Raw genomic sequence first — 22,035 nt, forward strand, 5'->3', positions numbered from 1 at the left:
TGTGTAGTTCCCTGGACAGAGCACTCTGGCACATCCCATTCCTTCTGCCTGTATGCCTTTCCCTCCTGTATCTTAGCTGGAAAAATCTGAGCCTCCTTCGGGACCCAGCCTAGACGTCACTGTCTCTGTGAGCGTCCCCTGATACAGACAGCCACTCATCCCGTGAGCTTCCTCACTGCCTCTCCGGGCCTGTCAAGCTTCCGGCACGCATCCCTGGTGAGCGTCTCTCTCGCCAGGTAGAGTTCGTTCTGTAGGTGCTGGTCTCACCCACCAGGCTGGGAGTGCTTGGCTGAGGGCCGGCGATGAGAGTCGTTGTGTGGCTGAGGGACCTTGGTCATCTTAGGTATCTGCTGTGCTTCCCTTGGTACGAGGGATTCGAGGACTGTCCCTGTCCCCTAGCATAGCCAATGAGGCTATGGATGTAAGAGGAGCTACAGTGGAGCCCAGGCTGTCTGAGAACGTGCTCTTTGCAAACACTGCTTTGATTAAAAGGCGAAAGGAGCTCAGGTGACAACTCTCCCAGGGCCTATGGCACGAGTTATCACTGCAGACAGGTATGGGGTCTAACCCCCCACCCACCCGTGTCCTGGACTCAGCACCTGCAGGTCACGCAATGCTCTACCTTTGACGCTCTAGTCTAGTCTGGTGCCTTGCTGCTCAAAATGTGGTTCCTGGACCAGCAGCTGGTGAGAAATGCAGGGTGCTGGGTCCCTTCCCAGACCGGCAGAGGCAGACTGTTCTAACAAGACCCCGGGTGGTTCACATGCACGCTGAAGTGAAAAGCGCTTGCCCCACCGGACAGCATCCCTTTGGAAGGCTCTCAGGCCGGAACATGCTCACTTCTGCCCAAAGGTGGTTTCACAACTTATGCACACTTCACAAGGCCTCTGAGTGTGTTTCTGAGCCACAAGTGTGCATTCTGGACTTGGTTTTCTGTCAGAGTTGTACCACAGGTGCTGTTACAGGTTGATAGAAGACAGACTCAGAATCACGTCCCGTCTGGGTCTCAGGGAGTCGCTTATCTCTGTGTGCCCTGCCCTGGAGCATGTCTGGTTGTGCTTTTCCCAAGAAGCGTTTGGCTGGGCTCTGGTTTCTGGGGCCGGGAAGGAAGCTGTCTCGCTCTGGCTGGAGGCACGCCGCCATGAGCACGGGCCTTCAGTCCCGACTGGCTCCCACCCCGTGTCTGTGCACAGAGCTGCCGGGCAGTGATGGTAGGTGAGGAGCAGCTCCTGTTTTCAGCCCAAAATGCGGATGAGATGAGAGTAGAAGCCACCTGTCAGGTGACGAGGATGAGTTATAACAGCTCGACCGGCTTGATCACTAAAGTGCCGCCACAGTCCCATTTGTAAACCCAGAAGTGTGGCTGCTCGGGAACGAAGCAGGCCGTTGGTGTTGTCGGGAAGCAAGGCAGTGCTTGGGGTGGGGAGCCCCTGGCCCCCTTATTACAAAACCTATTCAGAATGCCCCACACAGCTTTGCTGGGCTCTTGGGAGCTCGTTGACGGGTCCTGGAAACCTGGGGTGCAGGACCCTTCGCTGGGGAATGCCTGTATGGGATGAAGCTGCCTGGAGAAAATTATCCCCGTCTCTTTTCCACCCCTTGTATTCTCCGATTCTGCATGCTTAGCCTGGGTGAGGAAACATGGGCAAGGAACCTGGTTAGTGTTTTTCAAATTTCCAAAGGGTGTGGGGTGTGAGGGACCCCCAAAGGGCAGAGGTGGGCCCACCAAGGAGGAGATGTGGGGATTTAGGGCCCAGGTGAGCAGAAAGAATTTCAGTTACACCTGCAGATATGTAACGAGCTTCCCTCGCTGGGAACTTGCATGCAGAAGCTCAGCTGAGGCAGGCTGATGTCCGGGGCCTTTGCCAACGGTGGGAGGCCGGCCCACAGGCCCCTCCAGGGATGCTGCATCCTCCCTCAGGACCCCAGGGTGCTGGTCAGAGCCCAGGAGAAAGGAAGGCCTCTGAATTATCTCCATGATTCAATCTATGAAGCAGAAGTGCTCCCTGCCTTTCAAAGCGCTGTCCTGCTTTGCATTTGTGGAGAGGCACCTCTCAAAGGGGTGCTTGGGTGGTCCCCTCGGAGCTAGCCCTCCTGGGCCAGCAGTCCTAGACCAGCCTCTATGGAAGTCAGACCCTTCCCATCTCAGCCAGACTCTGGGGGCTGCAGCCTTGGGGAAGCTCCATTCTCACTCCTGGTTCTCGCGGAAACAGCTATTGCAGGGTATGAGGCAGTCCTAGCTTCTTGGCAATGAAAGTCTTCCCTTCTCTCACAATTCTGTGGCCAAGGGAATGAGAAATACCACAAGCTCTCAGAAAATCCTTGGGCCTTAATTGCTTGCTGTCCCTCCAGGAAGCTGACCATGAACCCCTACCCCCACCTCCCCCAGCCCAGCGGGTCCTATTTCACTTTCCTGACCTCTGTTGATCCCAGCCCCCAGGACAGATGCTGGTCAGGTGTCACCGCAGGCTGCAGCCCCACCATCCAGCTGTCAGCCCCCTCCCCTCTGGGCAAAGACACCTGCCTGCAGAGCTGGCTGGACTCCATCCTGCCTGCTTGACTCGCCCCTGGGAGTCTTGACAGCAGCACACTGTGAGGGGGCAGGGGGTCTGGAAATGGCTTCCCTGCCCGCCTCCCAGCCCAGTGTGGGTCGGGAGAAGCAGCCTGGGGTGACTCCACGTGGTCTCGGGGCAGCACTGGTTGATGTGGAGGGGGTCCCCGGGCTTGGTGGCACAGATCATCAGATGGAAAAATGGAGCCTGCACGGGAGGTGGCCACACAGGGAGGGGCCGAGGAGCAGGGTGGGTAACCTGGAGAAGCAGACCCAGGCTCGGGGTGGCACGGACAGGGTGTCTCCGCATCTCCGAGCAGCCAGTGGCAGGACAGGGATTAAACCTGTCCTGGGCACATCTGTTCCCTCACCGGAAATGTGCCCACCCCGGAGGGTCCTGGTGAGGCTTACAGGGCACCACCTCAGGAAAGTGCTGGCATTTAGTGAGTGGCTTCTGCATGCAAGTTCCCAGCGAGGGAAGTTCGTTACATACTTGCAGGTGTGACTGAAATTCTTGCCGCTCACCTGGGCCCTAAATCCCCACATCTCCTCCTCGGTGGGCCCAGCTCTATACCCTTTGGGGGTCCCTCACACCCCACACCCTTTGGAAATTTGAAAACACTAACCAGGTTCCCCGCCCAGGTTTCCTCGCCCAGGCTAAACATGCAGAATCGGAGAATTCTGTGTGCGCTGTGTCATGTAGTCATCATAGCTGCTCTCTGGGAGATTGGTTTCCTCCAGTTACAGAAACGGAGGTGCAAAGAGAAGAAGTAACTTGCCCAGGGGCCACTGCTAGTCAGCCACAGAGCTGAGAAGTGAACGTGCGAAGCCCAACTCCAGAGCCCAAGCCCTAACCCAGTCGATGTCTGGGCTCCCTGCCGCTATCCAAGATGCTGCATAAAATATGGTCAGAGCCCTCCCCCTCCCAGAGCCCACGGGAAATACCACGTGCCCTTCATCAGCCTTGCACCAAGTTCTCCTTCCATCCACAGCTGGTAGAATATGATATTGTGTGTGTGTTCCCATTCAGAACGGTTCCCTCTGAAGATTCTGTAGGAGCCCGAGTTCTGGAGGTTCAAGCCTTGCATGGGGGTGACTAGAGCCATCCCATGGTTTGGTCACGCTCTGCCACCGCTCAGCACAGGGAGGGAGAGGCCCAGCCAGGGGAAGGGGACTGCTGGGACCTCGCAGCAGAGCCAGTCTGGCCGTACAGAGCGGGTGGATCAGCATTTCCTTTTGATCCAGTGAGTAGAGTTAAAAGCTACATCCTTAGTGGCTTGCAGTGGCCTCTGAGAAGCAAGCGATCGGAGTGCTTGCTCAAGGAGCCAGGCAACAGAAGAATGTATAGGGGGAAGCACCCTCGAGATCACTTAGAGAAAGTCATTTCATTTTGGACTCACCATCTGAAGATTTGTCTCTGTTGAAGCTACTTTTCAGACAATGTCCTGGGCTCAGCCAGTGACAGGTCTGCCTCCCAGCAGAGCAAGAAATAGACCTGTAAGTCAATGCTGAACATAGGTATTTGGGGTACTTGTCTGTCTTCCCCACTTGGAGGGATTCTCTGCCCTGGAAAACTCGGGACAGGGTCTTGCATGTCAGGAGTCAAAGGGACAGGAAGAGTCAGACAGTCCCATGTTCACAAGCTAGATCGTCCACTCACCAGCTGTGGGGCCTCAGACAGGCTCTGCAGTCTCCCCAAGTCTGAGTTTTCCCGTCTGTACAATGGGGACAGTCACAACCCCTGCCACACCGGACCTCTGTAGCGATCAGCGGGAAAGAGTGAATAAAAAGACTCGGAAGCCCTAATGGGTCACACATGAGAGAATGGTTATGGGTGTTCGGGGGAGGCTTGCTGCATTAAATAAAATTTAATTTAATATTAAAACAGCACTACTGCATAAAGAGGAACTTAGAGGGCACAGAGGACCCATTTATGAAGCTCATTCCCAGTTAGGTCTGGCAATGAGATGCACAGGCGGCGTAGGAAGCAACATTTAGGAAATCCTAAATCTCCATTCCAGCAGTAGTTGTAACCGTGAGCCATGCGGGTCCTCCACTCTTTATTCACTGGTCCCCTCCGCCCCTCCCAGTTCCACATCTCCAGTGGGGAAACCGCAGGTCTGAACATTCCCTTTCTCTTGTGCTGGCGTGAGGTGCCTTGGGTGGTTGAGGCAGAAGCAATTGTGCCCACTCGTGGCGCGTCCCTGCCCCAACCAAATACGTGCTCCGAGGCCGGCAGTGCTGCCGTGCGCGCCAGGCACCGCTCCAGGCTCGCTGCTCCCAGGGCGCCCTGTGACTCTTCCTCCTGCACTCAGAATGAACAGGCTCAGCCGCTGCAGGAGGTCCCTCACCCTTACCCAGTGCACCCAGCAAACAGCCCCTCCTCCACCGTTGGCCCCGCTTGGGCTCCCATGATGCTTCCTGCCTCCTGCACAGCTTCCCAGAATGCCTTGGGCCTGCAAGGAAATTAACAATTGTGTTTGTACCAGGAGCTTTTTGCTATGTACTAATGAGTAACAGTTGTAATTAATATTTAACACGTGTGAACAGCAGGTCTGCAGAGAAAGGGGGGGTTAAATGCGAGAGCGGGGATCACTTGTTTCCTTTGGCTAATAAGTTACCGAGGGACAGGTTTTTCCAGTTGGCTTTTCTGTTTGACTTATGAATGAATTCATTTAGTAACCTTCAGAAAAAGAAGAGAAAAACACTAGTGTTTAATAGCTTTGATTCATCTGCTAATTATACTGATAGATAGACATGTTCCTTTAAGTGCCTTTGTCTCCTTTGTGGAAGAAAAAAACAAAGATTCCATAGAATGTCTCTGCCCTTCTGTTTGGCAGGTCACAGATAGATAGAGATTCACGTAAATAGAGATTTTTAAGCTCCACGAGGTCAGAGACCTGCCCCACCTTGCTCACACCTGGGTCCCCGCCTTGATCAGTGCCTGGCACCTAAGGAACACACGGTGATTTGTTAAATTATCGAGTACATCAGGTCTCAGGGCAACCCACCCCACGTCCTCTTTAGGATGCTACAACGCATACATGAGCAGGGGCCTCCTCACACAGACGTGGTTTGCTTAAATATCCTTCTTTCGTGCCGTGTCCTCTCCACATGAAGCCCCAGGGAGAGCGTGTGTCCTGCCTGTCTGAGGATGGCCCACACAGCGGACGGGGACACTGGTGTTCCAGTGGTTGGCAGGCAGCCCTCTCAGAGCCGTGCACCTGGCTCGCCCCCTCCTGTCTCTCCTGCCTTCCCTTGCTGCCACCTGTGGGGGCACAGCCGCAGAAACATATAAACGGATGGGCCGGGGAAACTCGTCCCACCAATGCCCGCCCCTGCTTCTGGCAGGTCCTCTGAAGCTTGTGGATGGGGAGAAAGCCCCTTTCTCAGGCCCTAGGATGCCAAGGAAGGGTCTGTAGGTGGCTGCTGGTGGTGTGTCAGAGGACACTGCATCAGACGTTAGCAGGCTTTCTCCATCTGAAAGGCAGGCCCAGCAGAGTGCACATGATTTCAGGTACCTGGGGCCTGGATTTAAAGCCCTGTGTTGCTACTTGCTAGTGGGGTGACCCAAGCAAGTCGCCCCTGTGTCCTCATGTGTGAAATGGAGTGGCCATCAGTGCCGAGAGCCAGGCACAGTGAGAGCTCAGTGGATGCTGCCTTTTGGTATCACTGTTGTTACTCTCGTTTTGAGAATGAGTTGTACCGCATCAGGATTTGTGCCGAACTTATTAGAGGCCTCTGGCATTCAGAAGGCCTGGGTTCAAGTCCAAGTTCAAGTCTAGCTGTTGACTTGGGGCAAGTCTGTCCCCTTTCCTAGCCCTCCTCATCTGTAAAATGAGTTATCGTGGTAAAGATGGCTTTCTTCTGCAGGTAAAGGTCCCTGTGTTTTGATCATTTAATCATTTTCATCGGGAGTTTTCTTTACATTTCCTGTAGCCAAGCAGCAGCCCGTGGGGTCTTTGCACCAGGCAGCGCTGTCCACGTCTCCCTCAGGGGTGCAGAGTGAGAGGATGAGGGCCCGTCTCCTTGTGCCAGGCCCGCCTTCCCCAGCCCAGGCTTGGCTCTGCTTGCATGGACTGTGTTCTTGGAACCTGGTCAGCGTCCCCACGCCTGCCTCACAGCCTCCCCGATGCCCTGCTTAGCGGAGAGTCGCTGCTGCCTCCCCTGACAATGAGGACCTCTGTTCTCGGCACCGCCCACAAGATGTGGCAGCGTGCTGCCCTGGGGCCTGCGTGTGTCTGCGGGGTGAACACAGAGCCCTCTTGTTGGCGATCCTGGAAATGCAAACCAAACATTTGCTGAGCCACATGTTGCCTTGCAATACATCCTACAGGAAGGTACAGCTGTCACTCCCGGGGCAGGCAGGGGAGAGGGGAGGAGTGCGACCCACTCCTGAGCTGGAAGGGAAAGGGGCTTCTCCTCTCTGGGCCTTGGTTTCTCCATCTGCAAAGTGGGAATTCTAATTCTTGCCTTGCTGTGAGGAGCAGAGGAGGTGGCGTAGAACATGTGTCTAGAAAGCTGAAGCAGCAGAGGACTGTTGTCATGGGAACAGAGTTTTGTTAACTGCAAATGTTTGCGTGTCATCGGGAAAGCTTATGGTGTTTCCACAGACTTCAGGGGTCACGTGGTCCGGCTCACCTCCCCAAACCAGTGTGCCATCTCCCTCCTTGCCCCGTCTTGGGAGCTCACAACTGCCCCTGCCATGCCTCTCCAACCCTGCCCCCCCGCTGCTCCCCCTACACGAACACGCCAGGATCTCAGGGTGGCTGTCAGCAGTGTGGTGGAACTGACACCAAGGATTGTGCGGAAGGGGTGGCCTTGTGCACTTTCACACTGTTGTCTGTGTGTTGTGTGTTCAGAATAATAGGACATCCGTGAACGAACGCAGGCCTGGCACCCTGCCCAGGCCCCTCCTGTCAGTGTCACATGGGTTACAGACGTGGCCCGTGTTCGCTCTGCCCCATCCACAGAGGGCCTAAAGACGCCTCTTCAGCAGACCAAGAGCCCCTTGCAAGTCGCTCCGTGCAGAGTGTCTTGTTTTCAGTCATTCTGATCCTCAGTGTCTCTGCTGCAAGGACACTGTGTCCTGTGCTGGAGGACTGGGAGGCTCGGAGACTCCAGACTGGCCCGAAGGGAGCAGCCACTGAACTCAGAGCACCTGGCAGGCCTCACCTGGGGCCCAAGGACCCTGCCCCGCTGTGCTTCCTTTCCAGTTCCCTCTGCACGGTCCCTGTTCTCAGGGGCCACCATCCACACCTGTGGTCAGGCGGGAATACTGGAGGACGTTTTGCAGATTGTGGACTCTCCTCCACCTGCCCCTCCCTGGGGAAAGACACTGCTAGGGCCCCCCTGTATAAAGGGAGGCCACCCAGGGCTTCAGTCCCAAAACAGAAAGGTCAAGGGCTGGGGCCTAGGGCCGCTCCCAGTGTGCAGCCTGCTCCTATCAGCTCGGGCAGGTTACCTGCCTTCACCAGGCCCCATCTATACAAACAGGGACAACGCAGCACCGATCTCCTGGATTCGCTGTGAGGATCAGAGGGGAGCCCCACACCAGGTCCTCACACGTGTCTGCCCGTGTGCACAAAAGCTCTCAGTAAATGCTCAGCCACTTTTCAGATCTGTTAAAAGAGTTTGAGGCGGGAGCGCAGCTCCTGGGTTTCCTTTCTTGCTTGATGAACGGAGGTTGTACAATCCTGCAGCCTTGGGCAGAGGGAGATTCGTTCACTGAGCAGATGCTGAGCATCTACTATGTCTACATCAGGCACAGTCCTGGGCACTGGGGGGTCGGCTGTGAACAAAACAGAACATGTTCTCTCCTCTCGGAACTTCGGGCTCAGACTGGGGTTCCAGCGGAGGTTGAGGGAAAAGGTGATTACTGATACGAGGCCCTTTGTTCTCTCGAGTGCGTGCAAGGGGACCGTTCTGAGCATGGATGCGACTGTGGGCAGGGGGACCACCGTCTACAGGGAGCCCACCTGGGCTGGGGGACATCGTCTGTCACTCACCACCTCCGCAGTCCTTTACACTCTAGGCAGTGTCAGCCTGTTTTATTTTACGGAAGGTGCAGCTAAGGCTCGGAGAGTCTGCCCCAAGTCCCAGTAATTAATGGCAAGTCAGGATTCACTCACGCCCAGGCAGGGCCTTCCTAACTCCAAAGTAGTCAGTACACGCCCTTTCTGGGATGCTGAGCCACTGCCTTTCCTCCTCTGCCTGGCCTTGTTGCGCCTCTGGGCCGTTCCTCAGAGCTGGCTGCATGATGGGCGTGGGGAGGTTGAGAGGAGCCCAGGCCCGAGGCCCCATCTCCCTTGGGTTCTGAGAAGACAGCTCTGTACCCCATTGTAAAAGAAACTAGGGTGGGACCAGAAAATGGCCAAGATGGGCTGCAGGGTGCAAGAGGAGAAAGGAGTTCCACCTGGGGGTCCAATTGCCACAGGAGACAGCATTGGAGCTGAACTTGGAAGAATGGCTGGGACTTCTGCACACAGAGAAGAAGAAGGGGATTCTAGAGGGCAGGCACAGCCAAGGCCTAGAGGCAGAAAAGCAGGTGATGGATTTGGGGACTGGCCGTTTTGTGACTGGAGCCTGGGGCTGGGTGTGAAACCAGCAGGGTTTTGTAGGAGAACATGGACCAGGGTCAAGTTGGCATCAAGTCGCTGAGAACCTCGTTCGAGCACCAGCGTGAGGCGTTGCCCTCCATCCCGAGCACTGGATGGGGCAGCCAGTGAGGATTCGAGAGCCCAGCAGAGCTGTGCTTTAGAGGCCCATCCGCTTTTTTGCAACTTGTTCTCTGGCCAGCCCTAAACCATACACAGAAAGGAGCTGGACCTTGAAGGAACACATTCATATCTTCTAAGCAGATATTTACTAAGCGCTGTGGTAGGTTTAGGGGCAAACAAGACAGGAGAGGAAAAGGGAAATGAAATGAGTGTCAGCTGCTGCCCCCACCCAAGGGCCCGGCTGACTGAGGAGCAGTGGCGTGGGTGCCCCTGGGCTACAAGAGAAGAGCCGGGTGCTGGGAGCTGCAGCTGGAAGCTAGTTTCAGCAGGTGGGATCAGGGGGGTCCTTTTGCCCCCCTGAACTTCTAGATGTCTTATAGTGGGAGCAGGACAGTGGTCATTCCAGGTCCCGAGATGGGAGGCACACCCCAGAGACCAGATGAAGGGGCACAGCCCTTGCCACCTGGCCCTGCCGGTGTCTTTATGGGGAAGGAGGACCTGGCATGGGATAAGCCTGACCCTGGTGACCCGCAGGCCTGGGCTCGAGGCTCGGCCCTACCCCTTAGCTTGGAGAACCTGGAGGCGATTTTCCCTCACCTCCTCACCCGTTACCCACAGGATGGCAGGGTTCTTGTGAGGGTCAGAGCTAGTGTGGGTGCTAGTGTGGGTGCCCGGGACACTGTTCCCCTCATTTTCAGTGACCGAACTTCAGGACCAATTGGTACAAAATCTATACAATACAGCCAGTCCTCAGATAACGCCCTTTCACTCAACCCTGTTTCATTATAACATCGATGAGCTGCCATAGGAACCTAACTCTTCTTTACACCAATTAGCCTGTGGTAAAACTGGTTTTGTCATAATGTCGCTTAAAGTCGCAGAACCTGGCAGTGATATTAGGGTAGTGAGGTCTTTACTGTACAAGCAGGAAGGGGACCAGCGCTGGAAACTGATCTGGATGGAGGGGGGAATAAAAGCCTCCCGGAATGCGGGGGCCACCTGAGCTGGGTCTGGAAGGATGAGGTCTGCCCTCGGACCACTTTCGGAAGGACATTTCGGGCATCGAAAGGGGGCCTTTCCACCTGCCCTGGAGCAGAAGCTGGTGGAGCGGCTAACTGGGCCTCCTCTCCCACGGCCCTGAGGGGTGGGGAGAGGGGGTCCGGTCCTGCCGTCTAGTCTCCTCTCCCTCCCTCAGAGCTCTGACTTCCCTTGGTAATTGCCTATGGGTGGAATTAACTAGGTTCCTCCAATCTCACGAGTCTGCAGGGTGGCACGTTTTTTTTCTCTAAATGCAGATATTCTTTTGAGGGCTGTGTCTTCCTTTATCTTTTGCAGAAAATCACTAAATTAAAAGAATTGCCATTTTAAATTGCAGATTAAAGTGAAACTTAATTAGAAGGAATGAAGGCAGTAGTGTTTGGAGCGTTTGTTCTTAACGATTTTTTTTTTCTTTTGCTCCTGAATCACTGCACTTGGAGTTTGTATATTTTTATTTTAGGTGAAATGATTTGCCTAATTAAGCCTGTCATTCACCACCACCTGTTCTCTCTAAAATATATGGCTACATTATTAAGCTTGCAAGCGAATGTATAAATTAATTCAGCAGGGAATTACAGTGTTGCCTGGGACGTTATTATGTTTTACCCAATTTATCTGGTAAGAAAACTGATATTTTTCCCCAATAATGTGAAAGAGCATCTTATTGCGTTTCTTCATTAGTCTTTTGTTGAGCACATACTATGTGGCAGGTTGTGCTGGGCATGGGGGTAGGGCAAATACAGTACAACCCCTGACCTTAAGGGGCTCGTGGGGAGCCAGAGAGGCAAACTGGCAATTAGGATACTGTAGGCTGAAGTCAAGGTTAGTCTGGGGAGAGGCCGAGGTCAAGGAACACTTCCTGGAAGAGGTGACCCCTGAAAGGCGAGGGGAAATCAGTCACGTGCAGAGGTTGGTAGAGTGGGTGGAAGGGCATATAAGGGTGATTCAGACGGAGGCCACAGCCTAGAACAGTGAAATCTGAGGCTGTACAGTTAGCCAACCATGTCGCTAGTTGTTCTAAAGAGCTCAGGTCTCTTCCCCAGTCTACATTCCATGCTCCATGCCCCTCGTCTCACCCTCTGGGCCAGGGAGTGTGAGGTGGGAACTTACATAGGCAGAAATCTTCAAGTTCTGATTGTAGCCCCTGGGCCCCAGGCTGTCGAGGTAAAAAGGCCTTACAGTTCCTTTGATCTCTCCCTCTCGTCCACCTGTAGCAAAACTGAGCCTAGAACCTCCTCTCTCGCCTAGACCCTCCCCACACCGTGCCAGTGAGCAGAGCGGGGTATCCTGGAGAAGTGCAAGGTGGTCCCAAGCTCCCCGACCCCGTCTCCTGCCGTGCCCAGATCTCTAAGGAGCGCCCCACACCCGGCTTTCCTCCCATCAGTGGGGGATCTGGCCCCCAGCACCTTCCCTAACTAGTCTCCCTGCCCAGGGTTGCCCTAAACCCACGCTCCATCAGCAGAGGACTCTAAAGCCCAGCCTGAGAATGGAATTACTTGATTCAGCCCACCCACAGGATCAGGTCCTGGCTCTTTAGAAAGGGGCTCTCTGACCAGGCCCCTACTTCTCTGCCTGATCCCAGTGCTCACCCCTGCCTTCGGTCAGCCACCCAGGGCCCTGCAAGGTAGGTGGCGCAGGTCAGAACCTGCTTTGCCTCTTCCTTGCCCCCCTCTTCCACCGAAACATACCCCATTTCATTGGTTGCCATGAGGGCTGGCTGGTGTGGTTCAGCGGATCCCTGGTGGGAGAACTAGGCTGCTGAGAAGCCGGGGAGGGGCCCAGGGTGACGTGTGCCAAGGCCCCAGCTCTGGGCTTCACCCCCTTACGACCTCTATGAAAGCCCAGCTCACGAGCCAGATGGAAAAGGGCTTTCTCGTACACGCAACCCCAGGACTTGTTCCCTAGAAGGGCCTCAAGGTCATTGCTGTCTTGTCTGTGCCCGTGGTTGGACACGGACAAAACCGTAGCCAGGCAGGACGGCAGGAGCCGCAGCTGTCCTCTCTCTGCCCCTGCTCCACGCTGCCAGTCCTGATGTCAGGACTGGCAGTCTTTAGGTTGGAGTTCGACCTCCATCCTTTCTTCTCCCGAAGCTCCAAGTTCTCTGTGTCTTCCCCTCCCTGGGTAACGCCTGACTCATCCTTCCCATGCTCGGGCCAAAAGCCCGCTGTCTGCTCTTTTTCTCACACTCCACGCTGAGCACAGGGACAAGTCCTGCTGTCTCTGCCTGCAGAACGCAGCCAGAACTGGCCACTTGCTGTCACTCCATGCCCGTCTCCAAGGCCCACCTCCCTGCTCCCTGGGCTCCCCCTCCATCTCTCTCTCTCTCTCTTTTAAATAAACTTTTTTAAAGAAGAGTTTCTGGTTCACAGTGTAATTGGGCAGAGAGGACAGAGAGTTTGCAGGTACCCCTTGCCCTCCATCCCTTTCCAGCACTGCAGCCCAGTTCTAAAAAGTGCCAGGTTACAACCTTGCCCATCATGGCTCTCCTTTTCTCTCAGAATGAAACCGAAGTCCTGTCCAAGGCCCACAGAGCCCCGCATCCTCCCACTCACCTTCCCCAACCCCAGCACCCTCCGGCTGCCCCGGACTGCATTGTCTCTCCAACACCCCAGGCACGTTCCCACCTCAGGGCCCTTGAACTCGCCCTTCCTTCTGCCTGGAATGGCCTTCCTTCTGGCAGATGTCCACATGGCTCATCCCTCCTTTCCTTCAGATGTCACCTTTAGAGAGGCCTCCCCTGGCCAGCTTTAGTTTCTCCGCAGCCCTTACTGTCAGCTGGGTGCGGTGGGTCGGATGTGCTCTGCTGACTGTGTGTCTCTCGTCACTCGGGCTCCGAGCTTCGTAGGCAGGGATCGCTCTCCTTTCCTCCTGCCGTTTTCCCAGCCCTGAACGGGGTTTGGCTCATGTGGGTGAGTGTTTAGGGGGAGATAGGTGAACACACGGCCTGCCAGGCCCCAACACAGTCATGAGAGTGAGCACACACGTGTGCGTCCAACCCGTGTGGCAGGAACTCCCTTCCTGCTGTTTTCTAAAGTGGTTAACAGAGAAGAGTGTCTTGGAGGGATGGAAGTGCTTCACAGACCTCACGCATGGTCTTGGCTTAGTCACAGAACAAGTTCATTCCCATAGAACAAGTGCGGTCCCTATAGATAGCACAGCACCACTGACGGGCTGAGTTTTCCCACCACCTTCCGTGAATGTGAGGTTGATGGCTGTATGTCTGGCTGAGGTCAGAGGACGGCTCGCTGCATCTGCGTTTGCTGGTCAGAGGGGAGATGTGTCGCTTGGCCAAGGACATGTGTCGCTTGGCCAGTGGCTGGATACAACTTTGGGAACCTTGTTTCACAGGCCCTGGCCCAGTTTACTCAGCACTCCGAGTGTGCCAGGCCCTTAGGACGTGTATTCCCTCATCTGATCGCCACAGTGGCCTGGTGACAGAGGAAATGTGCCTCAGAGAGGCTGAGTGACTCGCCAAGGCTCACAGAAGGCCAGGGCAGGCTTAGGAGACGAGGTCAGCAGCTCACACGAAGTGACTAGCACCGTGTCCACACTGAGCAGACTTGGTGGCTGACTGTGTGTCATAGATAACACTGACTGAGTGCAGACCACATGCCAGGCACTCTGCTAAGGCCTCTGTGTGCATCACGTGATCGAGTCCTCACAGCAACCCCACAGGTGGGTGCTGTCCCTGTCCCCGTTTTCGAGGGGAGGAAACTGAGGCCCAAAGAGAAACTTGCAAGGTAGACTAGCTGGTCTCTGGGAGTACTTCCAGCAGCTCCAGTTTCAGCTCAGTGTTTTCTGCTTTCTGTGGGTTATCTCCAGGGTCCTGCCCTCAAGAGGCATCTTCCCCAAGCCCCTGGGGCTGAGCGATGCTCCCACAGGCCCCGCAAGGGACAAAAGCCCATGGGAGGGCCTCTCCCCCTGTGACAGGCACAGCCAGGCCTCCCCTGGTGGCTGCATGCAGGGCCGGGCTGGCTGTGTAGGGCCCACACGGGGGCACTGAGTGAAGAGGTGCAGACCTGGCGGTGCCACGTGACACTGACTGGAATTCTGTGGGGATGTCCCAGGGGGGCAATATGGCCAGTGCAGCCCACATTGGGAAGGGAGAACAGGAGGAGACGAGGAGCTCCTGGGAGGCAGGTTTTTGGCACAAAACCAGGAATAACTTTCTTTTCTGAGAGCTCTCCGGGGGCCTGAGCCCCTGTGGGTATGTCCTGACCCCCCTTGCTGCAGGTTGCAGGGGGCTTCCTTGGGGATAAGGCTGAGCTCAGCAGCCTCTGCAGACTTAACGAGCCCCTTGAAAGCGCCATCTGGCTGTAACAGCACCTTTGTGCCGTGTTTTAGGAAGTCTGCCTCTTTTGAGCCATGTTTGTTCAATTGCTCGGAGTTCTCCCTCCTGAGAACTGCAAAACCGCAACGAGAGCAGTCAGTCGACTCACCGCACTACACCACACAGTAACTCCTCAGGCTGAGCTCCTGGTAACCTTGTTCTCTCTCTCTCTCTCTCTCTGTCCCCCACAGCCCAGTTTAATGGCAACGAGAAACGACAGTCATCCCCCTCACCTTCCCGGGACCGGCGGCGCCAGCTTCGAGCTCCCGGCGGGGGCTTCAAGCCCATCAAACATGGGAGCCCCGAGTTCTGTGGGATCCTGGGAGAAAGAGTGGACCCTGCTGTCCCGCTGGAGAAGCAAATGTAAGTTCTCAGGGGGCAAAGCGCAAGCTCAGCTCCCAGTTCGTGGTCACTGCTCTTCCCTTTATTTTCTTGATCTTGTTTTTGAAGTTCATAGACTAAGAAAATGTTAGAGCTGCAGGGGTCTTTAAGTCTGCACCCCTCCTCTGCCGCCGTGTACAGATGGGCAGGCTGAGGCTCACGGGAGGTCAAGGCCACCACCAGGTCCGTGGCAGAACGGGATTAGAACATGGGTCTTATTCCCAGCCAGGTGCTTTCTCTGTCCATACGGCATCACCTCCCTTACTTTTGATGACTAGGAGGAGGGACACGGTTCACTCTTCCCTCTTATGTGCCAGTTTCTATTTTCAGCAAATGAGTAAATGAGCAAATGAGGTTTTGAATAGCTAAATGTATACCAAATCCTGTCCCCTAATTGTAAACTAGATTTATCTTCTGGCTTGTGACGTTTTTGCCCCACATCTGCTTGGTATTAGTTGGACAAGACTCTGGATTTGGGTTTTCTCCCAGCACTGCTAGTTGGGCCCGCTTCTGCCCTCTCCTTGGCCATGATGATGCTCCCCCTTCTCTGCCAGGATCCCTGCTCTGCTCTGAAACCTTTGGTGGCCCCCCCCGCCCCGCCCCCGTCACCTCCAGGACAAAGTCCCATTGCCCAAGCCTGCCGCTCACTCTGTGAATTGCCCCAAGTTGCTTTTTCATATCCTCACCGTTCCGCACACCTGAACTAGAGTGAGCTTCTCCAGGAACATGATAGAGCAGGTCCTGGGTCTTGCGCTGGTGTATCAGCCTCGAAACAAGCCAATGTGTGATAAATGGGCCTATCATCCCTACTGCACAGGTGAGAAAATCAGGGATCCAAGAGGGGCAGAGCCTTTGCTAGGCTCTCAGTTCCAGTGCAGAGGTGGGATTTGAACTCCAGCCCCATGACTCTCCGCTCACTTCCCTCTCCTCGTGCACATTCTTGCATCCACCCTTAGCACACGCCTGGCACAGAGCAGGTACCGGGTTGGCCAAGAGATTAGCTGGCACCTCATGAGACTGTCTTATGTGGATCACGACTGTATCCGTCTCCCCCCAGGGATTCTGGCCGCAGCAAGGCCGGCAGTGCGCCCCTTGCAGGAAATGCTCGCCCGGTGAGCAGGGTGCAGGGCTTTCCGATGATGTCATGTGCTCATGTGCCCTTTTGATGAAGCATGTGCTATCATCTCGGGAGACTGCAGCCTCCTGGGCCTGCCCCTCGCCTGCTGTACTGAGCACATGGCGGGGGGAACGCTCCCAGTGGGCGTTGTGTTCATCATTTCTCATAGCCACGCAGATTGGGTGGCAGGTTTTGCTTATGTCTGCTCAAACTGTGTACTTTTTAATCAACAAACACAGTGTGTGATCCAGAGATGCCAAGAGCCGTTCAGCACTCATCCTGACCCAGGTCAGCCTGGGGTCAGTGGCCCAACCTGCACTCTGCCCACCCCCGGGCAGAGCTTTGGTGAGGCTGGGGCCCTCAAAGGCAGTTCTGCTCGCTTTCCTTTCCCATTCCCACTCGACAAGGCTCTTGGCCAAGTCCACAGTCATGGCGAGCTTTCCCTCCCCTGTCATCTCTTCTTCCCAGGATTATTCTGGCCTGTGGAAGGCCCTGACTCATCACCCCGAGGTGTGCTCAGGTAAAATCCCACTTCCAGCACCTCCTAGTGACCCAGACAGAGAGGATCACCTAATCCCTCCCCTCCCCTGCCCCTGGCTGACGGTGCCTCAGAGTTTAGGAGGCACCTCCAAGTCTCGGTGTCTCCTCCACCCTAACACAGAGGACGGGAGGTGGGGCTGACGCACTGAGGGCTGTGTCTTACAGGGTTGTAGAGGACGGGCAGTCACACTTCTGCCTGCTTTCCCTCCGGGGACAGTGGGAAAGCTGCTCAGGTGCTCAGGGCACACCTTCCCACTCCCCGCCTCCTGGAGGCAACTCATAACCCCCTCCGTCCTGTATCACGAACTTCTTTGTTTTAACAAACTTCTTGAAGGAAGTAAGTAAATAAATAAATAAAATCTTGATCCTTCTGTAGCTCTTGCCCCTGTTGGGAACGTAAGTTCAATGCGGGTGGGGACTTGTTTGGGTCACCACGGTGTCCTCAGTACCTAGAACAGTGCCTGGCACATAATAGCTGCTCAGTAAATAGCTGCCTGACAAGTGGGCAGAGTCCCCATGGAGCTGCCAGCACCATCTCTCTCCCTCTTGTCACCTCCCCTTCTCTCTCACCCACCACCGGCTGCTTCCCTTTCCTGTCCCTTTCCTGCCCAGGTCACCAGGTGACTTCCTCCGCCCTCCATGGCCGTCAGCACAGCAGACGGCTCCCTCCTTCAGAGACAGTCTGCTTGGGGCTCTTCTCCCGCCTCTGCGGCTGCCAGCTGCTCCCCTCAGCTTGACCTGAAGGGTGGACTGTCTGGGCTCATTTTCCAACCACATACTCCCCTTGGGTAGTCCCCTCGGTGAGTCACCAGTGTGCGTCCCAGCCCACACTTCTCCCAGAACGCCGACTTCGACATCCAGCTGCCTTCTTGCCATCTCCACTTGGCTGACGAATGGGCATCTCAAATTTCACGTGTTCAGAGCTGGGCTTCTAATCTTATCCCAGACACTCACTCTTCCCCCAGCTTCCCCACCCCACAAACAGCACCACATCCACCTAGTTGCTCAAGCCCCAAACCTGGAATCATCTTCAGTCCTTTTTTTTGCCTTACAACAGTATGTAATGGTTAGTAAGTTCTGCCAATCATCCACCCAAAATACAACCCGAATCTGTTCCTCTCATCTCTGAGGCCACCTCCCATCTGGACCCCTGCAGAAGTCTCGTATCTTCTGTCCTGCTTCACTTCCCCTCTGGCCCCTCTTCAGCACAGCCCGGCTGACCCTTTGTAAGCTCATCCAGAGCAAGTAATACCTCGTTTTAGAACTCCCATTGCCCTCCACTGTGCTTAGAATGAAATCACACTCCCCTTGGCCTACAAGGCTCAGGGAACTGGGCCCAGCCTCCCGCTCCACCCGCGTCCTGTCCTGCTCCCCAGGCCCGAGTGCTGGACAGCCTCGCTGCCTTTCCACTCCACCGACACCCTGAGCTCATGCCTACTCAGTTCCTCTGCAGAGAACTTGTTTTCTCTGGTTCTTCCTCGCGATGCAGAGTCTCAGGCCAAATGTCATCTCCTTAGAAGCCTCCTCGGTTTAAAGTAGGCTCCCCCCTTGGCCCCTCCCAGTCACTACCTTATCAGAGACCCAGTGTTCCTACATAGCACTTGTCACTATCTGAGATTGTTTCCTGAACCTATTTATCGATTCTCCATCTCCCTGTATCAGCCCCATGAGATCAAGGATGGAGTAAGTGGTGAGTAAATATTGGATGAGCTGATGGGTGTTGGATAGGCCGGATGGTGATGGTTGACTCTTAATTCCATCGTTCCAACCTGACAGGCCAGCTCCACAAAGTCCAGCACATTCCCAAGCTGTCCTCCTGCCAGAATTCTCTTTGTGGTCCAGGCAGAGCCTGCTCTGGGCCAGTAGTTGGCCCCCAGCCCCCATAGGACCCCCCCACCATCCCGTCTCCTGGCCAGCCTCCTACTGACAGGCTGGCCGTGGCTTCCCCTCAGTGTCCTTTGGCCCTTGTCTCCCAAACTCTGCCTGGGTCTTCTTTCATCCTCTGCTCAGGTCCCTGCCTTTCTCTCCATGTAGAGCAGCTGAGCAGCCCAGGAGTTAACCAGCAGCTCACCCTGTTTGCCCACCAGGGATTGCCCTTCATGAGGGCCCAGAGCCCCCCACCTCTCTGAGAGCACACTCGCTCCTGTGCTCAGGGAGGGGCAGCGGCAGCCGGCACTTCCCGGGAGACCACTTTCCAGGCCTGTCCCTGAGGACACCTCTGTTTTAGCTGGTTGGAGCTTGTTTTCCTAAGAAAACAACGGTTTTTGCCCGCTCACTGCGGGGGGGGGGGGGGAGGGGGGAGGTGCTACACAGGTGAAATTTCCCAGGAAACAACCTTGCCCAAACTGTTTGCTTTTGTTCCTGAGGTCGGCTCCATCCTGGTCTGTCTCTCCCAGTCACAGTCCTGGGTTCTCTCTGCAGCATAACCCTGAGACTCACGGCTCTGGGAGTGTTTTCATCGTGGCAGCCCACACAGCACCCCCCTGCTTGTTTCTCTTCATTTCTGTGCAAGTCTAGGAAGGAAGGCGGGGCTGCAGGCTGCGCACCTCCCTGCTCTTTCCCTTGGCCAGTCTCCCCTCCAGTTGTCCAGCCCCAGGGCCGAGCTGCAGTGGTCACAGCCCGGGCTGTCAGCGAGTCAGTCATATGCTCACTGGACAGGAGCACTCATGTCTACTCTCCAGTCCTTGCTTCCCTGAATCTGGTTGCGTTTTCTCGTTTGTTTGTTTGTAACTACATCATCACCACTGCCACTTCTGCATGGAACGCCGCCCTGTGAATGGTGAAGGCAGCTGGTGTGAGCACTGTGTGTTTCTCAAAGAGCCGTTCCATGACCGAACTCCCCGTGCGCAGGACCAGGTGGCAGCATCCCAGCCTACACCTGGGAATTTACAAGGGCGGGGCGGGGTGGGGGGCGCCTGGTTAGGCAGCAGCCTGAAATATGATAGCTGGGGAAGTACCGGCCTGTCTGCAAGTTCAGCCTCTTTCTGCTGATGCTTGTAGCTGCCATTCATTGAAACTCACCCCACCCGGGCTCCACATAAGCCCTTTTATGCATCACCCCATTTACTCTTCAGTCCCACAACAGGGGTGGAGTGACCCTAACCTGATAGAGAACCAAGGCTCAGCAAGGTTCAGCCACTTGCCCCAGACCCCCTGGCTGGGCAGTGACCGACCCGCACATGCCTCTGTGGCCGAAGCATGATCCAGCTTCGCGGCCCAGCACCTCTGGCCTGTTCCCAGCCCCATCTCTCACCGCCTTCCCACGGCCCCACCCCTCAGAGACTGTAATGGAAACAGAAAAGTGAGCTGAGTGTACCCTCTAAGCGGTGTTTTCACTCTCCCGCTGAATTTATACCTTCAACTTTCCCAGTTTCCACAACCACTCTTTCCCTCTTGTCCTGCCATTGGGGGCCCTAGGCCATCAGCCACTGCACCCCGCCTTCCGCTTCTGCTGCTCCCCAGGTGGTGTCCGGAAGCGGAGAGGCTGGTGTTCCCACACATCCAGTCGATGCGGCAGCACTGGGGTGGCCACCCTCCTAAGTGATGAGTGGGGCTCACCTGTCTGCAGATGTCAGAGTCCGCACATGTCCCTCCTGTCAGCACCCTCTGATGGCTTCGGGGTCAACTCAGATGGAGAAAGCCAGAATCCTCACTTCGCACACAGGCCCCCAGTCACCGCCTCTTGGGCCTCCCCACCAATGCCCCCACCCCCTGCCACACTCCACACTGACCTCCTTGCTGTTTCCCAAACACAGTAGGCCTTCCCACTCAGGCCTCTGCCTTTGTTGCCCTTCCCTCTGCCAGAACGCTCTTTTCTAGCTGCTGGCCTTCGTGGGCTCTTCCATCACCTCAGGTCCACGCTAAAATCTCACTCTCTCTGCAAGGCTTCCCTGGCCACTGCTTAAAACAGCCGTCCCTACTGGGAGCCGCAGCCCACACGGCCACGCCTCATCTCCTCCATAGCACCTGCTCTAGAACCTCGGCCTCGCACAGGAGGCGGCCGTGGGTTGGTTTGTTCGCTGTTCTCTCCCCAGGACCCGGCAGGCAGCGGGCACTCGGTAAACGTCTGTGGGGTGACTGGACCCACGCGCACACATGCCTGCCTTGTATGAGGGAGCCCGGGAAGCGACAGCTGCCCTCTGAGGGGCCGAGCCTCCCCAGGGAGGAGCAGATTTCAGGGTTCTGACCCTCTCTCTTCTCCCCAGATGGTATCACGGAGCCATCAGCCGAGGAGACGCCGAGAACCTGCTGCGGCTCTGCAAGGAGTGCAGCTACCTTGTCCGGAACAGCCAGACCAGCAAGCATGACTACTCCCTGTCCCTGAAGTGAGTGCGCTCATCACCCCCAGCCCTCCTCCTCAGCCCCAAGCAAAGCGCCGCCAGCTCTCGTGTCTGTGGACGAAAGACCTGCCGGCGTCCCCCCGGGAAATTTGCCAGCACGAGTTATTTCAAGCCTGGGTTTTTCAATTTGATCTTACTCCCCCGGGATACAGAGGGGTCTTTATGTTCTGTTTCTGCCTCCCCAGAAGAGGAGGGGCCTCCTCCTAGGATTTATATTAAATAACCAAGAATAGCTTTCACATCCGCTGTGAGCCAGGGACTATATGAAGCTCTTAGCATACCTAGGCCCTCTCAAGCCTCCCAACACCCTTTGACGAAAAACATATTGTCCCTGTTTCTTGGGTAAGGAAACTGACGCACAGAGAGGGACTGTGGCTGGCCCAAGGTCAGGGTAGGGTCAGGACTTGAGACCCGCTGTTTGACTCTTCAGTGCTCTCCACTATGAGAGCTGCTGTGAGAACGACCTTTTCTTGGGTTCTAGGTTGCTATTCGGGCAGGTCTGATTTCAAGGCATCTCACAAAGGTTCTTGTGAGAGGCCCTGGGAAGAGACCCAATGGTGGCAGCACCTGGGGCTGCTTTGTGAGCTGTTAGGTCTCTGACCCCCGAGGCACTGCTGTCCGGTTAGGTAGCCCCCAAAATAAGAAAAGAGGTTTTTGGGGTCGAGTGCTTCATTAGTCAGTGCTGTTATTAGAGGGGACCCAATAGACTGTCTAAACCCATTTTACAGATAAGAAAGGTGAGGCCCAGAGAAAAGAGGGATTGCCCCAGGACACATAGAGCGTTAGTGATGGAATTAGGATGTAAAAACCCAGGCCCCCAGCCAGCACAGGCCACCAGGAACAGTGAAGCCCCCTCTGCTTCCTCTGCTCTGTTCGCCGATGTCAGGGGCCACGTGGCGGGGAGAGGGCCTGCTGGATGCCACTGTCAGGGGAGCCCGTGTGCAGGCCGGCCGTGAGGAAGGCGGGATCGGTGCGGCCCGGGAAGGGGTGCCGTTGGGCAGGCAGCAGAAGCAGTCCCT

The 22,035-nt window shown here is 55.7% G+C and overlaps 1 protein-coding gene across 1 annotated transcript in view; it reads left to right on the plus strand.

The window, feature by feature from the left end:
• Positions 1-22,035, plus strand: part of SHB (SH2 domain containing adaptor protein B) — a 124,512-nt gene that overhangs the window by 79,107 nt on the left and 23,370 nt on the right. Inside the window, exons 4-5 of the mRNA XM_053922505.2 lie at positions 14,830-15,001; positions 20,882-21,001. Coding sequence (XP_053778480.1) covers positions 14,830-15,001; positions 20,882-21,001 — 292 coding nt within the window. The remainder of the gene's footprint in view (positions 1-14,829; positions 15,002-20,881; positions 21,002-22,035) is intronic.

The sequence above is a fragment of the Desmodus rotundus genome, chromosome 1 (assembly GCF_022682495.2).
Source record: "Desmodus rotundus isolate HL8 chromosome 1, HLdesRot8A.1, whole genome shotgun sequence".
In the NCBI taxonomy this organism is placed as follows: Eukaryota; Metazoa; Chordata; class Mammalia; order Chiroptera; family Phyllostomidae; genus Desmodus; species Desmodus rotundus.